This window comes from Syngnathus typhle, linkage group LG20, assembly GCF_033458585.1.
Source record: "Syngnathus typhle isolate RoL2023-S1 ecotype Sweden linkage group LG20, RoL_Styp_1.0, whole genome shotgun sequence".
NCBI classification, from domain to species: domain Eukaryota; kingdom Metazoa; phylum Chordata; class Actinopteri; order Syngnathiformes; family Syngnathidae; genus Syngnathus; species Syngnathus typhle.
The window spans coordinates 3,223,324-3,239,616 of NC_083757.1; the positions used below are offsets into that span (position 1 = coordinate 3,223,324).

General features: G+C 44.4%; 3 protein-coding genes across 6 annotated transcripts; 1 reads left to right on the forward strand and 2 right to left on the reverse strand.

Annotated features, from left to right (window-relative positions):
* The first annotated feature begins 30 nt into the window (after nucleotides 1–30).
* Nucleotides 31–3,599, forward strand: zbtb22a (zinc finger and BTB domain containing 22a). The gene is made up of 4 exons (XM_061267049.1): nucleotides 31–426; nucleotides 971–1,186; nucleotides 1,253–1,961; nucleotides 2,111–3,599. Exons 2-4 carry the CDS (start codon nucleotides 980–982, stop codon nucleotides 3,166–3,168), a joined length of 1,974 nt encoding a protein of 657 aa, XP_061123033.1. The 5' UTR covers nucleotides 31–426; nucleotides 971–979; the 3' UTR covers nucleotides 3,169–3,599.
* Nucleotides 3,600–3,894: 295 nt separating this feature from the next.
* On the reverse strand, nucleotides 3,895–7,534 carry LOC133144431 (myelin basic protein-like). 4 transcript variants are annotated; one of them, XM_061267118.1, is made up of 7 exons: nucleotides 7,309–7,444; nucleotides 7,042–7,137; nucleotides 6,788–6,814; nucleotides 6,559–6,579; nucleotides 5,175–5,258; nucleotides 5,038–5,058; nucleotides 3,895–4,674 (listed from the first exon to the last, which is right to left on the reverse strand). In XM_061267118.1, exons 1-6 carry the CDS (start codon nucleotides 7,411–7,413, stop codon nucleotides 5,056–5,058), a joined length of 336 nt encoding a protein of 111 aa, XP_061123102.1. In that variant the 5' UTR covers nucleotides 7,414–7,444; the 3' UTR covers nucleotides 3,895–4,674; nucleotides 5,038–5,055. The 4 variants fall into 4 exon arrangements, with proteins under 4 accessions (XP_061123102.1, XP_061123104.1, XP_061123100.1 ...); XM_061267120.1 differs by lacking the exon at nucleotides 6,559–6,579; XM_061267116.1 differs by lacking the exon at nucleotides 5,038–5,058.
* A 2,052-nt stretch (nucleotides 7,535–9,586) lies between these two features.
* LOC133144387 (catenin beta-1-like) lies at nucleotides 9,587–15,923 on the reverse strand. Its single transcript, XM_061267039.1, has 17 exons — nucleotides 15,781–15,923; nucleotides 14,851–14,900; nucleotides 14,073–14,282; nucleotides 13,750–14,000; nucleotides 13,447–13,685; nucleotides 13,175–13,376; nucleotides 12,940–13,084; nucleotides 12,730–12,833; nucleotides 12,502–12,636; nucleotides 12,215–12,418; nucleotides 11,956–12,114; nucleotides 11,613–11,732; nucleotides 11,399–11,549; nucleotides 11,191–11,312; nucleotides 10,981–11,041; nucleotides 10,599–10,794; nucleotides 9,587–10,483 (listed from the first exon to the last, which is right to left on the reverse strand). The coding sequence occupies exons 2-16, from the start codon at nucleotides 14,861–14,863 to the stop codon at nucleotides 10,604–10,606; spliced, it is 2,307 nt and encodes a 768-aa protein (XP_061123023.1). The 5' UTR covers nucleotides 14,864–14,900; nucleotides 15,781–15,923; the 3' UTR covers nucleotides 9,587–10,483; nucleotides 10,599–10,603.
* Between the last annotated feature and the right edge of the window lie 370 nt (nucleotides 15,924–16,293).

Below are 16,293 nucleotides of genomic sequence, written 5' to 3' on the forward strand. Positions count from 1 at the left end.
ACAAATTCGAATTCAAAATCCGATGGCACAGATAAACTTCCATATGGCGCCATCTTGTGGCAGTCTTTAAATATCATATTGTGTTGGTCTTTTATTATCGCCAAAATATTTGGGGAAAAGATTGTCATAACGCCTTTTAGGTTAGTTGCCATGGGGGAAAAGGGACTAAAAAAAACTTTCCACGTTTCCCAATGACATTGGAGAATGTGGGGCGTTCGGACGGTTAGCTATAGCATCAATGCACCAGCGTCGTAAACAACAGGGGAGCTGCTGTTAACACTTGCTGGCTTCTTAATATTAATTTTTATGTGAACATTACAAAAAAATACACTTTACACTGGATTCTCCTCATTAATAAGTCTTTTAGACATGCCAGAAGACGATACGTATTCCAAATAAAAGGCACGGCGCAAGGATTGCGTACAGGTGAGTGGAATGCTAGCTAACTAGTTTCATAGCAACTCGCGAGGGTTGATGCTAATTAAGTCATTTTTTAAACCAAGTAACACGTTATGGCACAGACTGTTAGACAACTAATGTTTTGGTGCTTGTAGAATAACAAACGGTGTCGACCGTGGTACAGTACAGACAGTGCTTTATATAAAACAGTTAGCTCAACGTGCTTGTGGTAGTGCGCACACATTATTGTGGATGGTCGTTTTAAATTGACTAAAAAAAGACGTGTTACCACTATGCGTCTCACTTACATGTGGATATTTTTTTTTCACATCCATTAGAAGGTTCGGGACGCAAAAGTGGGCCCCGTTTTACGACGGTACAGACATACGACGTTTTGAAGGTTACGCATTGAATGAATTGTATTGCGCAGAAGGATAACCATATGTGTTGGGGACAATGTTGGATTTAGGAACTCATAAATATATGCAAATGTAATGTGATTAGAAACATTGATTATCAGTGAGTATCTAGAATCTCATTAACATGACTGACTTTATGCTTTTGTCAATAGTGTGTGACTATGGATCCGAGCTCCAGTGCTTCTACTGTTCCAGCAGCTTTGACTGTGCAAGTGTGTTTCCCTTCTGCCCGTGCTGCTGTTCTTGACAACCTGAATCACCAACGAGAGGAGGGCCGGCTGTGTGACCTCTCCATCCACGTGCAAGGCAAAGTGTTTCGGGCCCACCGCTGTGTGCTGGCTGCATCCTCGCCTTACTTCCATGACCAGGTGAGCCTGACTACATTTGTGTGTAATACAGTTTCATTTTGTAATCCATTTTTTTGTTTTGTTTAGGTGTTACTGAAGAATGTGACAACAGTTTCCCTTCCGTCAGTCATGGACCCAGTCGCGTTTGAGAGCGTGCTAAGTTCGGCGTACACAGGCCAGCTGAGCATTGTTCACGATGACATTGTCAACTACGTCACCGTAGCCAGCTTCCTCCAGATGTGGCACATCGTAGACAAATGCACCGAGATCCTAAAAAGACCTCGGCCGTCGGCAGAGATAACCGCAGCGGACGCGGTTCATGCCGCCGGCGCATCGAGACAGCAGTCACCGAGCAGCACTGACTGTTTGTATCTAGAGAGAGAGGGGAGGAGGAAAGAGGCTAAACCTGACGCCTTGCCTCCTTTGGCTACTTGGAGGCGCCCGCAGCAATTTTCAAGATGGGAGAGCTCACGGCCCTCGCCAGCGCAGCACTTGGCCGACTCCCAGCTGGATGCCCTCCCATACGCAGAGAACGATTACATCTGCTGCGAAGAGACTTGCGGTGGCAAAAGTGGCCATTTCGCCCACGGTAGTCCCGGTGCAGAAATGCTGAAGCAGAAACTCCGGTGTCAGCCTCGAGGGGCTTTGCCGAGTGTCGACAGACACAATGAAAAGAGTACTAGCGGCGAGGACGGTGAAACACTGCAGAGGAAGAAGAATGACAAACGAGAGCTCGAGGCTGATGAAGGAATTGGAGACGAGGCAGTGGAGAAGAAGGAGGGATTTGCACAAATGGGTCAGTCCGATCAGACAAATACAATTTTCTTTTGTGAAAACATTGGTGTTCAAAAAACTAGCTAGCCATAATGTATTAAATCTATGAGTGTGATGGAAATTTGCATTTTCAATGAAAGAGCTTCTAACATGAGTTCTTCACTTTTCCAGGAGACTTGCAGCCCATGTTAGTCGAGAATGACGAGTCAAGACGAGCCACGGTCAAGGTGAGTTTGGCGGGCGCGCGAGATAAAGCGCAGATGTTATCCAGTGTCCCGCCGTGCCATAAAGCCGAAAGCCCTTTGGGAGAACCCTGTGCCGTTTTAGCCCGAGTGCAGTGGCAAACGGGTCCCTGGTCTCATCAAGAGTCCAGACCACAGGAGGGGGAGATGGTCGGTAAAGCTGAGGAGGGATTTCAATGTCAAACAGAGGGCAGGTTTAACTCAGACACATATGATGAAATCGAAGATGGGACGGGTCAGGTTTCCCAGAGGCCTCTGGTGCCTGCGTCGCCCGACTTCACCATGGCTGCCTCGGATGGAGGCTGGCCCCCCACCAGCGTCGCGCCGAGCGGTTCGTCGTTAACCCTCTCCTCCGGTCGTCATTTGCCCCCCATTTCCGCCAATCTGCCGCCACCCACGTCGCCCCCAACGCCGTCGTCGTCGTCGTCATCCTCGGTAACCATGGCGAGCGCTCCCTACTCGGGCAAAGTCCACTTTTGCCACTGCGGCAAAGCTTTTACGCTGAAGAGCATGCGCGACCGCCACGTGAAAATGCAGCACCTCAACCTGCGGCCGTTCGGCTGCCCCGTCTGCAACAAGTCCTTCAAGATGAAACATCATCTCACCAAGCACCTGAAGACCCACGGAGGACTGCGGCCGTACGAGTGCGGCGTGTGCGGGAAGAAGGTCATCTGGAGAGACAGCTTCCTGAGGCACCAGGCCAGATGCGAGAGGATCGCTTCGTCCGATAACGACACGGGCTCGGCTCGGCCCGACATGGACAACGGCTACGGTTACGCATACGACGGCGGCGGCAATGCTTTCCTGTCAATGGGAGGACAAGTGAAAGTGGAGGAGGCGGATTTCCACGGGGAAATGGAGGATGGGATGAGTGGGTTGCTGGGAAGCGTGTCCGGGATTGTGGACGAACTAAGAACTCAACATTTGGACACTAGTGGCCATGTTTACAAAGAGGAGGCGGGAGAGAGCTTTGGGGAAACAAAGTAGTTTTAAATTGGATCTACAATAAAAAAGATAACGTAAATGATCATCGCTAACTATTATTTATGAAAACTTTCTTTGACAGTGGCATAAAATGTTCCCTCTCTTGCCACTTCATTAGGTACACCTTCACGGTATAGATCCAATACAACTGTGGTATAAAATACCCAGGTCAAAGAGCACCTTAGAAAAATGCTGGTCATACTATATTTGTCCAAAAGACAATCTTTGCATTTACCCTTTGTGTTTCTCTATGGGCTCTCTTAATATTGTGCCTAATGTTGTGGCCGTTGAGTGTGTAAAAGATTGCTCATTACCAATTACAGTCAACTCTTAATTGTAGAATTACACTTACTGTGCCTTTGCATTAAAACTGTTAGTGTACTGTTTTTGTGTGATATTCTGCAGACGGAGATTAAAAATTCCTCTGAGCGTTATGTTCTCTATTTGCATACGTTGCTCAATAATTGTGTTCAAATATGGATTGTTTGAAAGGTCACAACACCGCCACCACGCCTATGCTATTCGTTAGCCTGTCTGGGGTTTCCCGTGATTTGCTTGCAGGCTTTAAGGCACAATTACGTGGTTTGGTTGTGAAGTCAGCTGAGTCCGTATTAGATTTAAATGTCTGTACCAATAATGTATAAATGCAAGAGTGTACAAACAAGTTGTAAGATTGAACAACATTTAATATAATGCAATTGAATTAGTATATATGAGCAAAGGCAAAACTAAAGTTGTGTTTATATTTTATTTTAGTTTATGAATGAAAGTGTTAATTTCTAACTGTGACCCGTTAGCACATCAAACATCTCAAAATGATAATATTCACAAGAAAGACTAAACACATGACTTCCTGATCACTAAACTCAAACATGTTGTTTCATTCCACCTAAAACCTTTGAGCCACTTGCAAACGGACCATCGGATCGACAAACCTTTCTTTTTTTTTTTGACGCAAACCACACAAAACGTTACGTCCTCCAATGTAATAAATAGTATGCATACCACCAAATGATTTGTGATTAGTCAGTGCAATTTAAAAGGGCATGTCCACTCGATCAATTAATCTGTACACGATTAATCATTGAGGTGTTGAAAAATATTTTGACCATTTTGTAGAAAGCTGTGAGGCACACAACGCATCACTCGTACAAAAAAAAAAAAAAAAAAGCCAGACAAGACAGAAATAGAAAAACATTTACCAAAATTAGCACCATCTGACTAGGATATTTTTACAGTGAGATACAAACTCAAAGCTTGACTGGACTTTTTAAACACTTGGACAGCTAAATAAGGACTTGGATGAGACCGTCTCCATCTGTGGAGAGTGGACACAGAAATCCAATGTTAGTGTGTTAATTTTTTTGGAGTTGTGAATCTGCCACGTCCCCGTGTGTTGATCCCCCATCATCTTGTCCCATCTGCTTTGACTTTTTGCTTTGGACCTTAGGGGAGAGCTCAGAAGATGGTGCTCCAGCGTTTGGGGGGTGGACGGGACTTGGTTTCACCCTGGGGACGAGAAGGTGTAAATCTTGACTTTGAATCACTCATCATTTCTTGCTAAGAAAATACCGAGGGTCATTTTAAAGACCCTGTAAAGTGAATTTCGATATTTTCTGTGGTGTGTCAATTTCAGAAGATCTCTTCTTTCCACTTTACAGGGACTTTGAATTTACAGTCAAACATGCTGAGAGCCATGAAATTGAGATGTCAAAATTGTTCACGTTAAGTGGAATTCATCCAAATGGAGCAAAAGAAGTGGGTGACAACACACATTAGATTGATGAATGTATTTTAAAAAAAATAATTTGAGTTACTTTTAATGACATGATGCCGTGACTCGCCAGCAAATCATATTAATTTTCTACTCACTGATTTTGGATGAGAGTGTCACTGGTGTAAACACAGATTGAATAGCTTTTATGAGGTTCTTCACTTTTAGGGATATTATTATTGAATTCAGAAGGGTTTTAAAAAGGGTGTTGTCAGGAGGGTCGGGTTTTACTGACCAGGTTGAAGAGTCTGGACAGCGTGCTTTGCTCCCTGCGTCGTCTGACGGGCGACTTTGTGCTCTCTGCACGTGGTGACGAAACCTTAAAAAAACATGTGTAAACTCAGCTCTCCTAATTCCTAACAAAAATAATTTTTGGAACATCTATAGCCAGTTTCTTCATTTATTCTTTTGGGAAATACAGTTGGCCTTTCATTTGTGGGATGATGAAACTGAACTAAAGAGCATGAGCCTGATTGATCATAATAATAATAAAAAAAATAAGTAATTTACTGTTCCTATAAAGGTAATAACATGCTCACAGTGACACCTACAAGGAGAAAGAAAATCACCGAAGCGAAGGAAGAGAGTCAGTCAGTGTCACATCACAACTACAAGATGACATTTGACACATAGGAAAATACAAACAGGATGCAGATGGAGAGATGAGTCCTCTGAAGTGGAAAAGAGATGTGAAATTATCCTTTTTAAAAAAAAAAAAAAAGGACAAGATGTAGGCCAGCCCGACCCTAAAAGAAAATGTTTACCGGTTGTGGTTCATAAAGAGCTGTGCTGTTTCAAATTCACCCACAAGTAGAGTGTCACTCTGGGTTGAAAGCAAACAAGGGGAAATTGCAATTGGAGTACAACCATAAATATGACATAACTTTGTTAGTTTTAATGCTGACTTGATAAAATATACTGTGTTGGAAATTGCATCTCCACAGTTTATTTATTTTTAAAAATAATCTGATTATGGGGTCAAAATCTTTCCTTAAAGTCTGCTACCTTAATGGTAAAATTTAATGCAAAGCACTAAAGACGGGCCAACAAATAGCCTTTGTGTTGCAATATTGTATTTTTAAGCAATATTTGATATTATATATATAATATTATATATATAATTATTTGAATAAATTTGAACTCTATGTACTTAATTGTATTGTCATTTAGTTTTTTTGTTTTTTAATGACCTAGATTTATATTTTGTTATTATTATTCACAAAATGTTTCATTATTTGTTTTCCTTATTTTATAATATTGGACCCATTTGTCTGTATCACACTGCCCCCTGGTGGCAAAAGCTTAAACACAAAGAAAAGAAAAAAAAAGTCAAAAATTGTTTAATTTCTTTATATCCTATTCAATTAATTCATTACATTAGATTACATTTTATAAAGCACAATTTTATAGTCTAATACTTCTAAACCAAAGCACTAAAAGTATTTCTTCTTTCTAAGAAGTCAAGCAAGTAAAAAATAAATGCAGTTGTAGCGTGGAAAGGAGTTAAGTCACCAAAACTGTTTGGATGTTAGCAACATTGTGCAAACAAAGCATGCAAAACACTCACTCACAAGCATGCGTACATAAAGTTAATTTCCAAAAATACTATGTTGACATACCAAGCCAAAGAATTCCCTCCACTGCAAAAAGAAAACATTATAAGGAGATGGCAATGTGTGACAATCCTCTCTCCGATGAGGCTCCCATTCACTAGGATTCGTTTCAAAACAAAGCGTGAGTGATTTTCTTTTGCTGCGCGATCCCCTTTTTTGGTTCCCTGAAAAGGTGAAGCTAACAAAAACACTGTAAATCCGATCATCAATCAAACACAACCAATATTACGCTTACCTTTGATTTAGGACGAGGTGAGGAAACCTGAGAAGAGACCAGAAAGTAAGTAAGTAACAATAAGTAGTGATTTTACATAAATACAACGTGGATATCCAGTTTGTTGTCCAACTCAGAATAGATTGGAAATTATTTTTTCATTTCTTAAATACAGTGTTCAACATGGTGTTCCTCAGGGATGCTTTCTTTGCTCACTAGCATTATTATTTTTCATATTTCTATTATTTTGGCCCTTCAATAAGAAATAAACATACAATGTTGCGGAAGAACTGGACCACAGCATTTTCATTGGTCTTGCGGCGGGCAGAGGACTGCTGGGGTGATGCGGCCAGGTGACCCCGGAATGACCCCTAAGGGGGACAAATATTGTTATATGTAGAATCTTTATGCAGAAGTGACAGCATTGCAAAATAACATCAGCAGAACTGCATTTGATGATTATAAAATGCATATTGGCTTAATTTGCCAATATGCAAAAGCTGCATAAATAATGTGGTCCCTTTAAATGCATTGCTGCCCACCTTGCTTCTTTTCTTTTTGTCCCCTCCAAAGATCTTGCTAAAAGAATCCATGAGTCCAGGGTTCTTCTTCTTCTTGCCAAGCCCTGAGGTGCTCGCCGTAGCCATGAAAGTAGCGCTGAGCCCGGGTGGGATTCTTCCTCTTCAAAACTCTCGGTAGCCCTCGAAGGTCCAAAGACTATGGGCGTGCTGCTTGTTTGTTTGCTGCTCTTCTGATGCTCTTGAAGGTGTTGCCCGAACGGTCCAATTGCACCATGGGACATTAGACATTGGGGAGGGTGAGGTCCATCCCTGGCATGCTTCCAAGCATTCTTTGGAGCAACAGTGGCTGTGTCAGTCGCTGCCGCCCTCTGTATGGGTCGGGCCATTGTTCCTCGAGCATCTGCCTTAGGCCGTCTTCGGGGTCAACAAGGAACATCTAATCGGCCTCATTTGTCTTATTGGTGAACGGGATTTGGGTTTGCATTACGAGATCTTGCAACCCATTTTTCTATAGTGCTAGTCCTCATTGGGGTCACAGGTGAGCTGGGGCCTATCCCGGCTGGATTGGATAAAGTGGTGTGCCCTGGACTGGCCGCTAGCCAATCACAGGACATGTAAGCAAATTAGTAGCCCACAGGCGTGTTGCATTTAAAACATCTGATGGAAATAATAGTATGATCATGAAAAACTTGCAATTTCTTTCGTTTCTTGCGATGCTCTTGGCTAGCAAGTGTTCAGGCCGGCAGACAAAGCCATCGTTGTTGCCGGGGTGAGTCGGCCCGGAGTTACTCCCAAGCAACGTGGGAATATTAATATTTTTGAACAGATGACTTTTTGTGTTTGTGAGGCCCGCTTTTGCTATTTTGGAAAACATCTCTTTGAGTTAGGACACACAAATGCGGCGGCAGATAAATATTACACTTGCACGTCAGTTGAGTAGGCTGTTTTATATATATTTTTTAAAAATAATGGCATATTAAATGGTATTCATAATATTTTCGGAAATAAACATCAGATGCTCCCCCTCCATGGAGACTCACTTCAAAAAGATTGCTGCTGAGTTTCTAGTGCAAACATTGCAACCGGGGTTAGCCATGTTTGTGCACTCATGTCACACAGTACACAGTCCTCCTTGTTTCGGTCCCACTGACCTGATAGAGGCTGGGTGCAGGAATGCCCAGAGTGGGTTGTACCACATACTGCTCGTGTCCTCGAGCGCTCAACAGAGACTCTGATTTATTCCCGGGGCAGGAAGGTGGAGGAGCGATGAGAGGGTCGGGGTGGGGGGGAACAATGGTGTCCATGCAAGAGATCTGTGGGACATACACACGGCAGATAGCTTTGAATCCCGACAAGAATGTGGATCTCCACCGAGACACCCACCCAGGGCAGGCAGCTGAATAGCTGACGCTAGGGAGGGAGAGAAGGATTCCTTCTTGTTCCTACAGGATGCAAACACATGGGACGTTCTTTTTTAATTCTTAGTGGAATAGTAGATAGGTGTAGCATGGTTAGTGCAGCAACACATGTAGACAGACAACAAAACTTTTGACATTTGATCTTATCGCCACATTGCACTTGAGCCCTCTTCTGCTGAACATCTATGGAATCATTGGAGCAACCGATCCAATACACCGGCGGCGAAGTCTCCTAGCAGTTCACAAAGATGAAAAGAAAGTAGCCATTGTGATGCAAGAAGGCATTGTTTCATTCAAGGGAGGAAGCAGAGATGGTGACATCAGCTATTGGGCATCATTGCCGTGCTCTCATCTCGAGCTTCACAGGCTGGATGGGTTCTGAAGAGGTCATTCAGGGTGACTGCAATGGAGAAAATCATCCATTCATCCATCGTGCAATTTTACATCATTTGTTTCATTAAATATTATAAGCGCATCCTTCTGGATGTCTAAAGACATTTTAGTACTTTGTAGTGAGCCCTAACCCTAGACTAAGGGTAACAACCTAATTGCTCATATTCTTACCTACCATTTTTAATTAAAGAAATTAAAATAAATTGTATTCTATTAGTGAGAAATGAATGGGTGGTGTCAAAATGTATATGAAATGTACATAATGTTTTTAACCCTGGTTGTTAGTCCATTTTGGATGCTTGCAAATTGACAGCCACTTACCGCCACCTACTGGCATAATAAGAAACTTACATCACCGAGCCTTTGACAGTTGGTCCATGAGATTTTTCCAATGTAAATTAATGACAAATTGCTAAAAATATTTGTCTCGTTTTAAAAGCCAAGACTCAGCATGACTTAATATAAGGATGGAAGACTTAGAGACAAAATGAAATAAAATGACTTTATTGTTCAGCCATGTCACAACCTCGTCTCCAATAGAAACACAGCAGGAATCTCAACTGGTTCGTCAACCTGGCTACCGTTTAGTAGCGCAAACTACTTTTCTCTCTCACACCCAATGATAGCATACAAAATAGTAACCTACCAGTGAATGCATATAAAACACTTTTCTCTAGATTTATCCCCAACAAATCCCACAATTTGTGATCTCATTAGAACATGTGACACTGACAGTTTATGCTTAAAGAAGCACATATTAAGAATGTATCATCCTCCATTTTTGATTATAAAAAAAACCTACACAATGTTACATTTTAATTCAGAGTACAACTGATTATTAGTGTTCTAACACATTCGACCATAAGCAAAGAAAAATTGTATAATATCACTATAACTTAACACTACATGTAATATACGTTTGTTTTAAAAAAAACAAAAAACAAATGATTAGCATTGAAGAAAAAATTAAGATGGCTAGTGTGAAGGCAAGCTGGGTCAGTACCATGACAGAGAATGAGTAATACAAAAAAGAAATTAAAAAAAAAAATAGAATACAAAAAGTAGAACTGAAAAATGATAATACAGGCAAGGCTAAAACATGTGTTAGCAACTTTAAGATCCAACTCATGTGCATTCAAACAAACAGGTAACCTGCCCGAGACCACCTTATGATGTCACAGAAGCCCCCACCCCCCCTTAATTTTTTTTTCAACTTGCTAAAACATTCCCATGGCATCCATCTTCTTTGTTTTCTGGTGTCAGGCACTTTCCACTAATCCTTGTTCCTTCCTCTACCTTCAAAACTTTACACAGCCAATCAAAACGCTGCTTTGAGACAATACAGGTTACAGGCCAATCACAATGCAGGCTCTATCAGAACACAACTGAAAAAGAGCACAGGACAACATTTCAACAGTGTTGCCATTTAAAGTTGTTTTCAAAGCTAGAATTGCCTATAAAGGGGAGGGTTGCGTATTGGGGGAAAGCGGTCGCTCTCACCAATCCTACAGGTCGGTGTCAAACCAGGCCAGCTGGTTGCTGTCCATCAGGTCCTGGCTGTGACCGAGGTCTGGGAGAGGATCGGTGTGGTGGCCCAGATCGGGAAGAGCGTCGGCGTGGTAGTCGGCCCCTTCCATCATGGGGTCCAGCAGGGTGTCTTGACCGTAGCCTGCAGGGTAGGCCCGATACGCTCCATCTGCATTTGAAAGAAAAGAAGGGGGTGATCGATGTTGGTCTTAGTCGTTAGGTGCGAGTTGTGGCCTTCAGTAATTCCTTGCCAGTGTGTATTTGTGTTGGCTCTCGGTCCATTGCTTCGCTTACACAAGAGGGCTTGATATTGACTCACAACAAAATACAAAAGGTATTGCGAAATAGCACTCACCATCTTGCCTGTAGGCCAGAGGGTCTCCCTGAGCCCCCATATCCAATCCAAGATCTCCAGTCTGTGGGATAAAAAAAATTAGACCATGTATGAACGAACACACTTGAGTAGTAATTTCCTTCAACAAGAATAACTGTTGATTAAAATAACATGCTGACAATGTTTTTATAGAACCAGCTCAACACTAATATGAAAAGATCTCATAAGCACCTCATTCCAGGCCAGGGGCTCCGTTCTGAACAAAGAGCTGGTCAGCTCCACTGAGAGACGTTTCTTGTAGTCCTGGGGCTTGTCTTCGGACATACGGAACAGTACAGCTGCGGCATAGGTGGCTACAGGGAGGAGGAGGAGGAGGAGGAGCAATTATTTGACAGTCACTAGAAGGTTGTCAGGGCTCACAAGGAGCAAATCCACTTACCGACGCCCTCGTTGCGAGAGTGCAGCAGCTCGGTGAGCGGCGCGGTGGCTCCCTCGGCTTCGATGGCCTCTGCGGCCTCCTTGTCCTGAGCTAGCTCGCATAGCACGCCGGCAGCCACGCGCTGGATATTCTCCACTGGAGAATACAGCAACTGGACAGGAGCACAACAGTCAACGTACAGCGCTTAACATTACATTTCGATGTGGAATCCAACCTGGACAAAGAGTGGAATGGTGTTAAGTCCTCTGATGACAATTCTGTTGTGGACGTCTCGTGCCAGGATGTGCAGTGCTCCTGTGCAGCCTTCCACTATTTCTTCCATACGCACTCCTTCCTGTTGATTAAATCACACATGGCGGGGAAAGCGATTAGCAGGCTTAAGCAATTAATCGATGTATTAAAATTTGTCAAGCAGTGTGCTTCCAAGCCACAAATATTTTACTGACTTCGCCTTGCTGCACCTTTGAAAGAAGTCTTTTACTTTCTGTACTTGAAGGTCATATCGCCCAACATTGGTATGTGCTCAAAAATGCTTTTAGCGTGCCCTGGTTCCATACCACAAACTGCTGCTGGTTGCCTCCCATGCTGGTGCGCCTTTGGGTGTCCTGGTGAGCTCTGACAAGCAACTGGACCAGACGTGGAATGGCTCCCTGCTCACGAAGAGCGCTGTGGTTGGCCGGGCAAAGGGCCAGGTTGCGGATCAGACCGACTGTAGCCTGGGTGGGGGGGGGTGGGGGGGGGCGGTGAACAAACAAACATCAGGATTCAAAGTGAAGGAGAACTTTAAAGATAGCCGTTTGTGAAAAAGGAAATGACCTTGATGAGCGGCCAGTGAGATGGTGGGTGCAGGAGTTTGACAACCACGGGAAGGCCGTAATGAAGGCGGACGGCGTTCTGGGCCATCTCTGCATCCTGGTGGCGGGAGGTGAGGTGGCGCAGGGCACAGACGGCTGGCTCTGTGATGTCCTCTCTGTCTCCCGCCCTGAGTACTGTCCTCACAAGGGCCTCAATACCTCCAACCTGAGACATGACGTCAAAATTTAGGTCAGTGATTCCCAACCAATATTTTTCCTTGCATTAAATATGAGAATTAAGCCTTGTACCTGGCAGACCATAAGTTTGTTACTGTAGTTGTTGCAGGTCAGGTTGGAAAGGATGCCAGCAGCACATGTCACCACGTTGATGTCATCACTTCCCAAAAGCTGGACCAAGGTTCCCAGCAGGCCCTCCATTCCCTCCTACGAAAGGTTGAGTCACATTTTGTCATTCACATTGCCTGTCATGGACACACGAGAAGAAATAGTCTTTAGGGAAGACCAAGTGTGGTATACCTGCTTTGTGGCCGCATCCGAAAGGTTCCTCAGAGTCCAGAGGCAGTTCTGGACCAAACGCTGGCTGGGGTCAGTCAGATGGAGTCCCAAGGCCTGCATGCCTCCTGCACATAGTAAAGCACACTAATGTGTAGTAGCAAACCACAACTACAACAAAAGCTACCTGATAAACTGCACTTTTGCATTTTTGCACCTGGAAGATAAACTTACCAGCTTCTACAATGGCAGGTTTGTTGCTGGAGCAAACAGAGAGGACCTTCAGCACTCTGCTTGTGGTCCATAGCAGTTTCTCATAGGTGAAGGTCCTCATAATGTTGACCAGGGCTTGGGGACCACCACTGGCCAGAATAATCAACTACGGCGAGGACAGATTTACATGTAAGTAATCAGAAACCACTTTCCGAATTTGTACATGCAAAGAGAGAAAAAAAAATATATCCAAGACCTTGCTTTCCTGGTTGCCATAAGCAAGAATCTGCAGGCAGTCAGTCGTGATGGCGAGGAACTTGACGTTGGTGTTGGCCAAAAGAGCCACCATCTTTTGCAGTCCTCCGGCCAGGCGGACCGCCATCTTGGCCCCTTCCTGGTGCAGCAGGAGGTTGTGCAGTGTGGTGATGGCGTAGAACAACACACTGTCCACTGGCGACCTGAAAGATGATTCACACTATTATATATCGATTCACTGAAGCCCTGTTTATCCTATTATCAGTTACTAACCCCAGCATCTTGACCAGGGCAGGGATCCCTCCGGACTTGAAGATGGCAAGGAGCCCCTCCCGGTGGTGGGAGAGGTTGTGCAAGGTTCCGGCAGAGCAGCGAGCAGTCTCCACATCGCCGGTGTTCTGCATGGCTCGGACAACCGCCGACACCATCTGCGGCGAACGCATCAGCGCGTGGCGAGATGCTTCCTTCTTCGACAACTGATGCACCATGACGGCCGCCTTGTTCACCACAACCTAGAAGAAAGGCAACGGTCAGTGATATAGTCTGTTGTTTCACAGCTAGTGCGCTTCCACCTACTTGGTCCTCATCGTTAAGCAGTTTGGTCAGCTCGGGGATGGCCCGAGTGGCCAGCTCGGCATCATCCTGGTAGTTGATGAGGTTGACCACGGCGTGCTTCAGCATCTGAGAAGGCTCGGCCAGGCGCTGCACCGCAGTGGGCTGAGCGGCATCGAGCTGCGTCGGCGGAATCTGGATGCCTTCCTCCAAGGTTTCAGGGAACATGGCCGCACGCACCCGCTGGGCACGGGTCATGGCGTAACCTTCGATGTCTGTGGTAAGAAAAAGAATAATTACAACAAAGTCATGGCTGCAAGATGAAATTTGTGCTAAATGTTGCGTACCTGTCGTCTCAGGAGTGAAGGGTGGGTTGAACTCCCAGTCGTACAAAGTGGGATCATCCTCCTCAACATCAGGGTTTCCTTTGCCATTCAAAGACGGTGCTGTGGTGGTGACTCCGGACTGAATGCCTGAGTCCAGGTAAGACTGCTGCTGCCACTGGCTCACTGCAGCCTTACTGTCTCCCATCGCCATGTCCAACTCCATCAAATCAGCTAAAAAAAAAAAAAAGACAATTTAACAAGTTGCAAATCAAGCTCTTTATTATAAACAAGTCGACAAAAACTAGAATGGTACAAAACATTCAGACAAGTAATTTGCTTTGCAATTTCTGACTGCACCAACTTCAAACCAAGGTAGAGCACATACCAAACTAAGACTTCAGACCCACGTTAGCAATTAACATTTTTGTGGTTTCATCAAGGTCCCTCGAGAGGAACCATAACTTTGATGCTGCACACGGTAAAAACAACCCTCGCTCTGAAGCTCAAACAAAGGTTGCATAGTGTCGTGTTATGATAACGTGTCTCAAAGGGAAAAAAAATCTACCTGCACACAAAGTAGTTTGTTTAGAAAAAAATCATAAATGTCATGTTGTAGGTTCAGAACTAGTTTGGTTTTAGGTGAAATGTGTTGAATGTTAAACTGCCGGGAACGACAAGTTGTTACTCCCAAAAGTCAGTCCAATGTGCCATGTTTAAGTATTTGGTATCGGCAAGTGAAAAGTGTGGTATCGGTTCACCCCTAAAAATGAGTCTTTTTTTTTTTTTTCTCCAAACTTACACTGGGTAGCCATTGTTCTCGACTGCCCTCGGCCTGCACAGCAGCTAGGTCTGTGAAGAAGAAACAACAATCAAACAGAAGAAAATTCAAGACTGCTCCAACACGCTACTCGGTTAAGTCACACCCGATTGCAGCCTTTCTGGATCGGAAAGCCACGCATGCCCTTTGCACCGATTTACCTGCGTCAAGTCTTCCCCGACTTCAAACGCCTGTTTTGCTCGCTGTCGTAAATGAGAGTGGGGGGGAAATGCAGAGTCTCCACCTCTTACCGAGAAAGCAAAGCGGTGGGTATTTCCAGGCCCGAACTAGCACAATCCACTATTGAGCGGTAGAGCACTTCAAAAGCATTTTTTTCTCCCCCTCCCCCGTACCACGGCCAAGTTCCGACCTAGCAGCCTGGCCGAGGTTTCCGATGGGGAAACTACCCCCTCCGCCCCACTTTTTGCTTCCATGACTCCTCCTGACAACCACACACGAAACAGAGTACCTAAAATTAAGCTCAACACCAGCCGTTTAATCGTGCGATCGTTTTTTTTGATTGCATTACGATGATCATCGTTAGCTCACCTCGACTGTGCTAACCGCTAGTAGGATTACTAGCGAAGGTAAACAAACACAACTGGGAGCTTCTGTGTCGAAGATGAGAAGCGATCTCTTGCAGTAAAACTACTAAGGCTTGTCACGCCTGTAAATCGAGTCCACTGTGGCGATCGTGATTTTTAAACAGTTATTTGAGCTTTGCAAGCCAGGACGTCTGAAAAGTAGATCCGGGCGCCACCATACTAAACCTGCCGTGGTGCCAGCCAAAAATCAGACTACCTCACCGGAGCCCCCCCCCGCCCCTAGCCAAAGATGGTTTTCTGCAAAAATCGGTAAAGTGACACGGTGTAAATACGGATATGCAAACTATACAAGGGAAGATGTCGTTACCAGAATCCAGTGGCACCTCCGTTGTTCTTGTTCTGCGAAGAAGATCTCCCCTTTGCTTGGGTGAAAAATTGAAGAGCTGCTAAGTGAATCAAGCGAGCAAGTCCGAACCACACCCGCTCTTCCTCCGCCGAAGAGATCGCTTCCGCTTGCACGGATCGAGCAACAAGATGGCGAGAGGAAAATGTATGTACAGTACAGTATTCTGCCGCAGCCGGAAAAATAGTGCGCTTTTCAAGTGGTCTGAAAATTACGCAATTAGGTGATACTTATCGCTCTTTAAAAGAACATTTCAAAGGTGCGGTTGCTCTGGTTGTTGAAAAGGGTGGGGTACCCTCATTAGAGTGGAATGTGACTCATTAGTAACAAGTCCATAAGAGTACATCAATTTGCAGGTTGTCATAGTAACATCAACAGTGCTACAAATGGAAGATGATACAAATTCAAAAGAAGTTGTTTGACTTTAGTGAAACTTTACCTTGGGTGTGGATTTGCACTGTACATTAGTTTAAAAAA

Excerpts from the sequence above, each read along its gene's own strand:
- LOC133144431 (XM_061267116.1), bottom strand. The coding sequence starts at position 7,413 with ATGGCTACGGCGAGCACCTCAGGGCTTGGCAAGAAGAAGAAGAACCCT. Across the intron at positions 5,259-6,558 it reads GGAGGGAATTCTTTGGCTTG|GTTTCGTCACCACGTGCAGA; the intron begins GTATGTCAACAT and ends TGTTTTTTTAAG. Across the intron at positions 4,675-5,174 it reads TGTCCAGACTCTTCAACCTG|GGTGAAACCAAGTCCCGTCC; the intron begins GTCAGTAAAACC and ends TCTCGTCCCCAG.
- LOC133144387 (XM_061267039.1), bottom strand. Across the intron at positions 11,313-11,398 it reads CTCTCGCAACGAGGGCGTCG|CCACCTATGCCGCAGCTGTA; the intron begins GTAAGTGGATTT and ends TCCTCCCTGTAG. Across the intron at positions 10,795-10,980 it reads TCTGGCCTACAGGCAAGATG|ATGGAGCGTATCGGGCCTAC; the intron begins GTGAGTGCTATT and ends TTTCAAATGCAG.
- zbtb22a (XM_061267049.1), top strand. The coding sequence starts at position 980 with ATGGATCCGAGCTCCAGTGCTTCTACTGTTCCAGCAGCTTTGACTGTG. Across the intron at positions 1,187-1,252 it reads CGCCTTACTTCCATGACCAG|GTGTTACTGAAGAATGTGAC; the intron begins GTGAGCCTGACT and ends TGTTTTGTTTAG. Across the intron at positions 1,962-2,110 it reads GGAGGGATTTGCACAAATGG|GAGACTTGCAGCCCATGTTA; the intron begins GTCAGTCCGATC and ends TCACTTTTCCAG.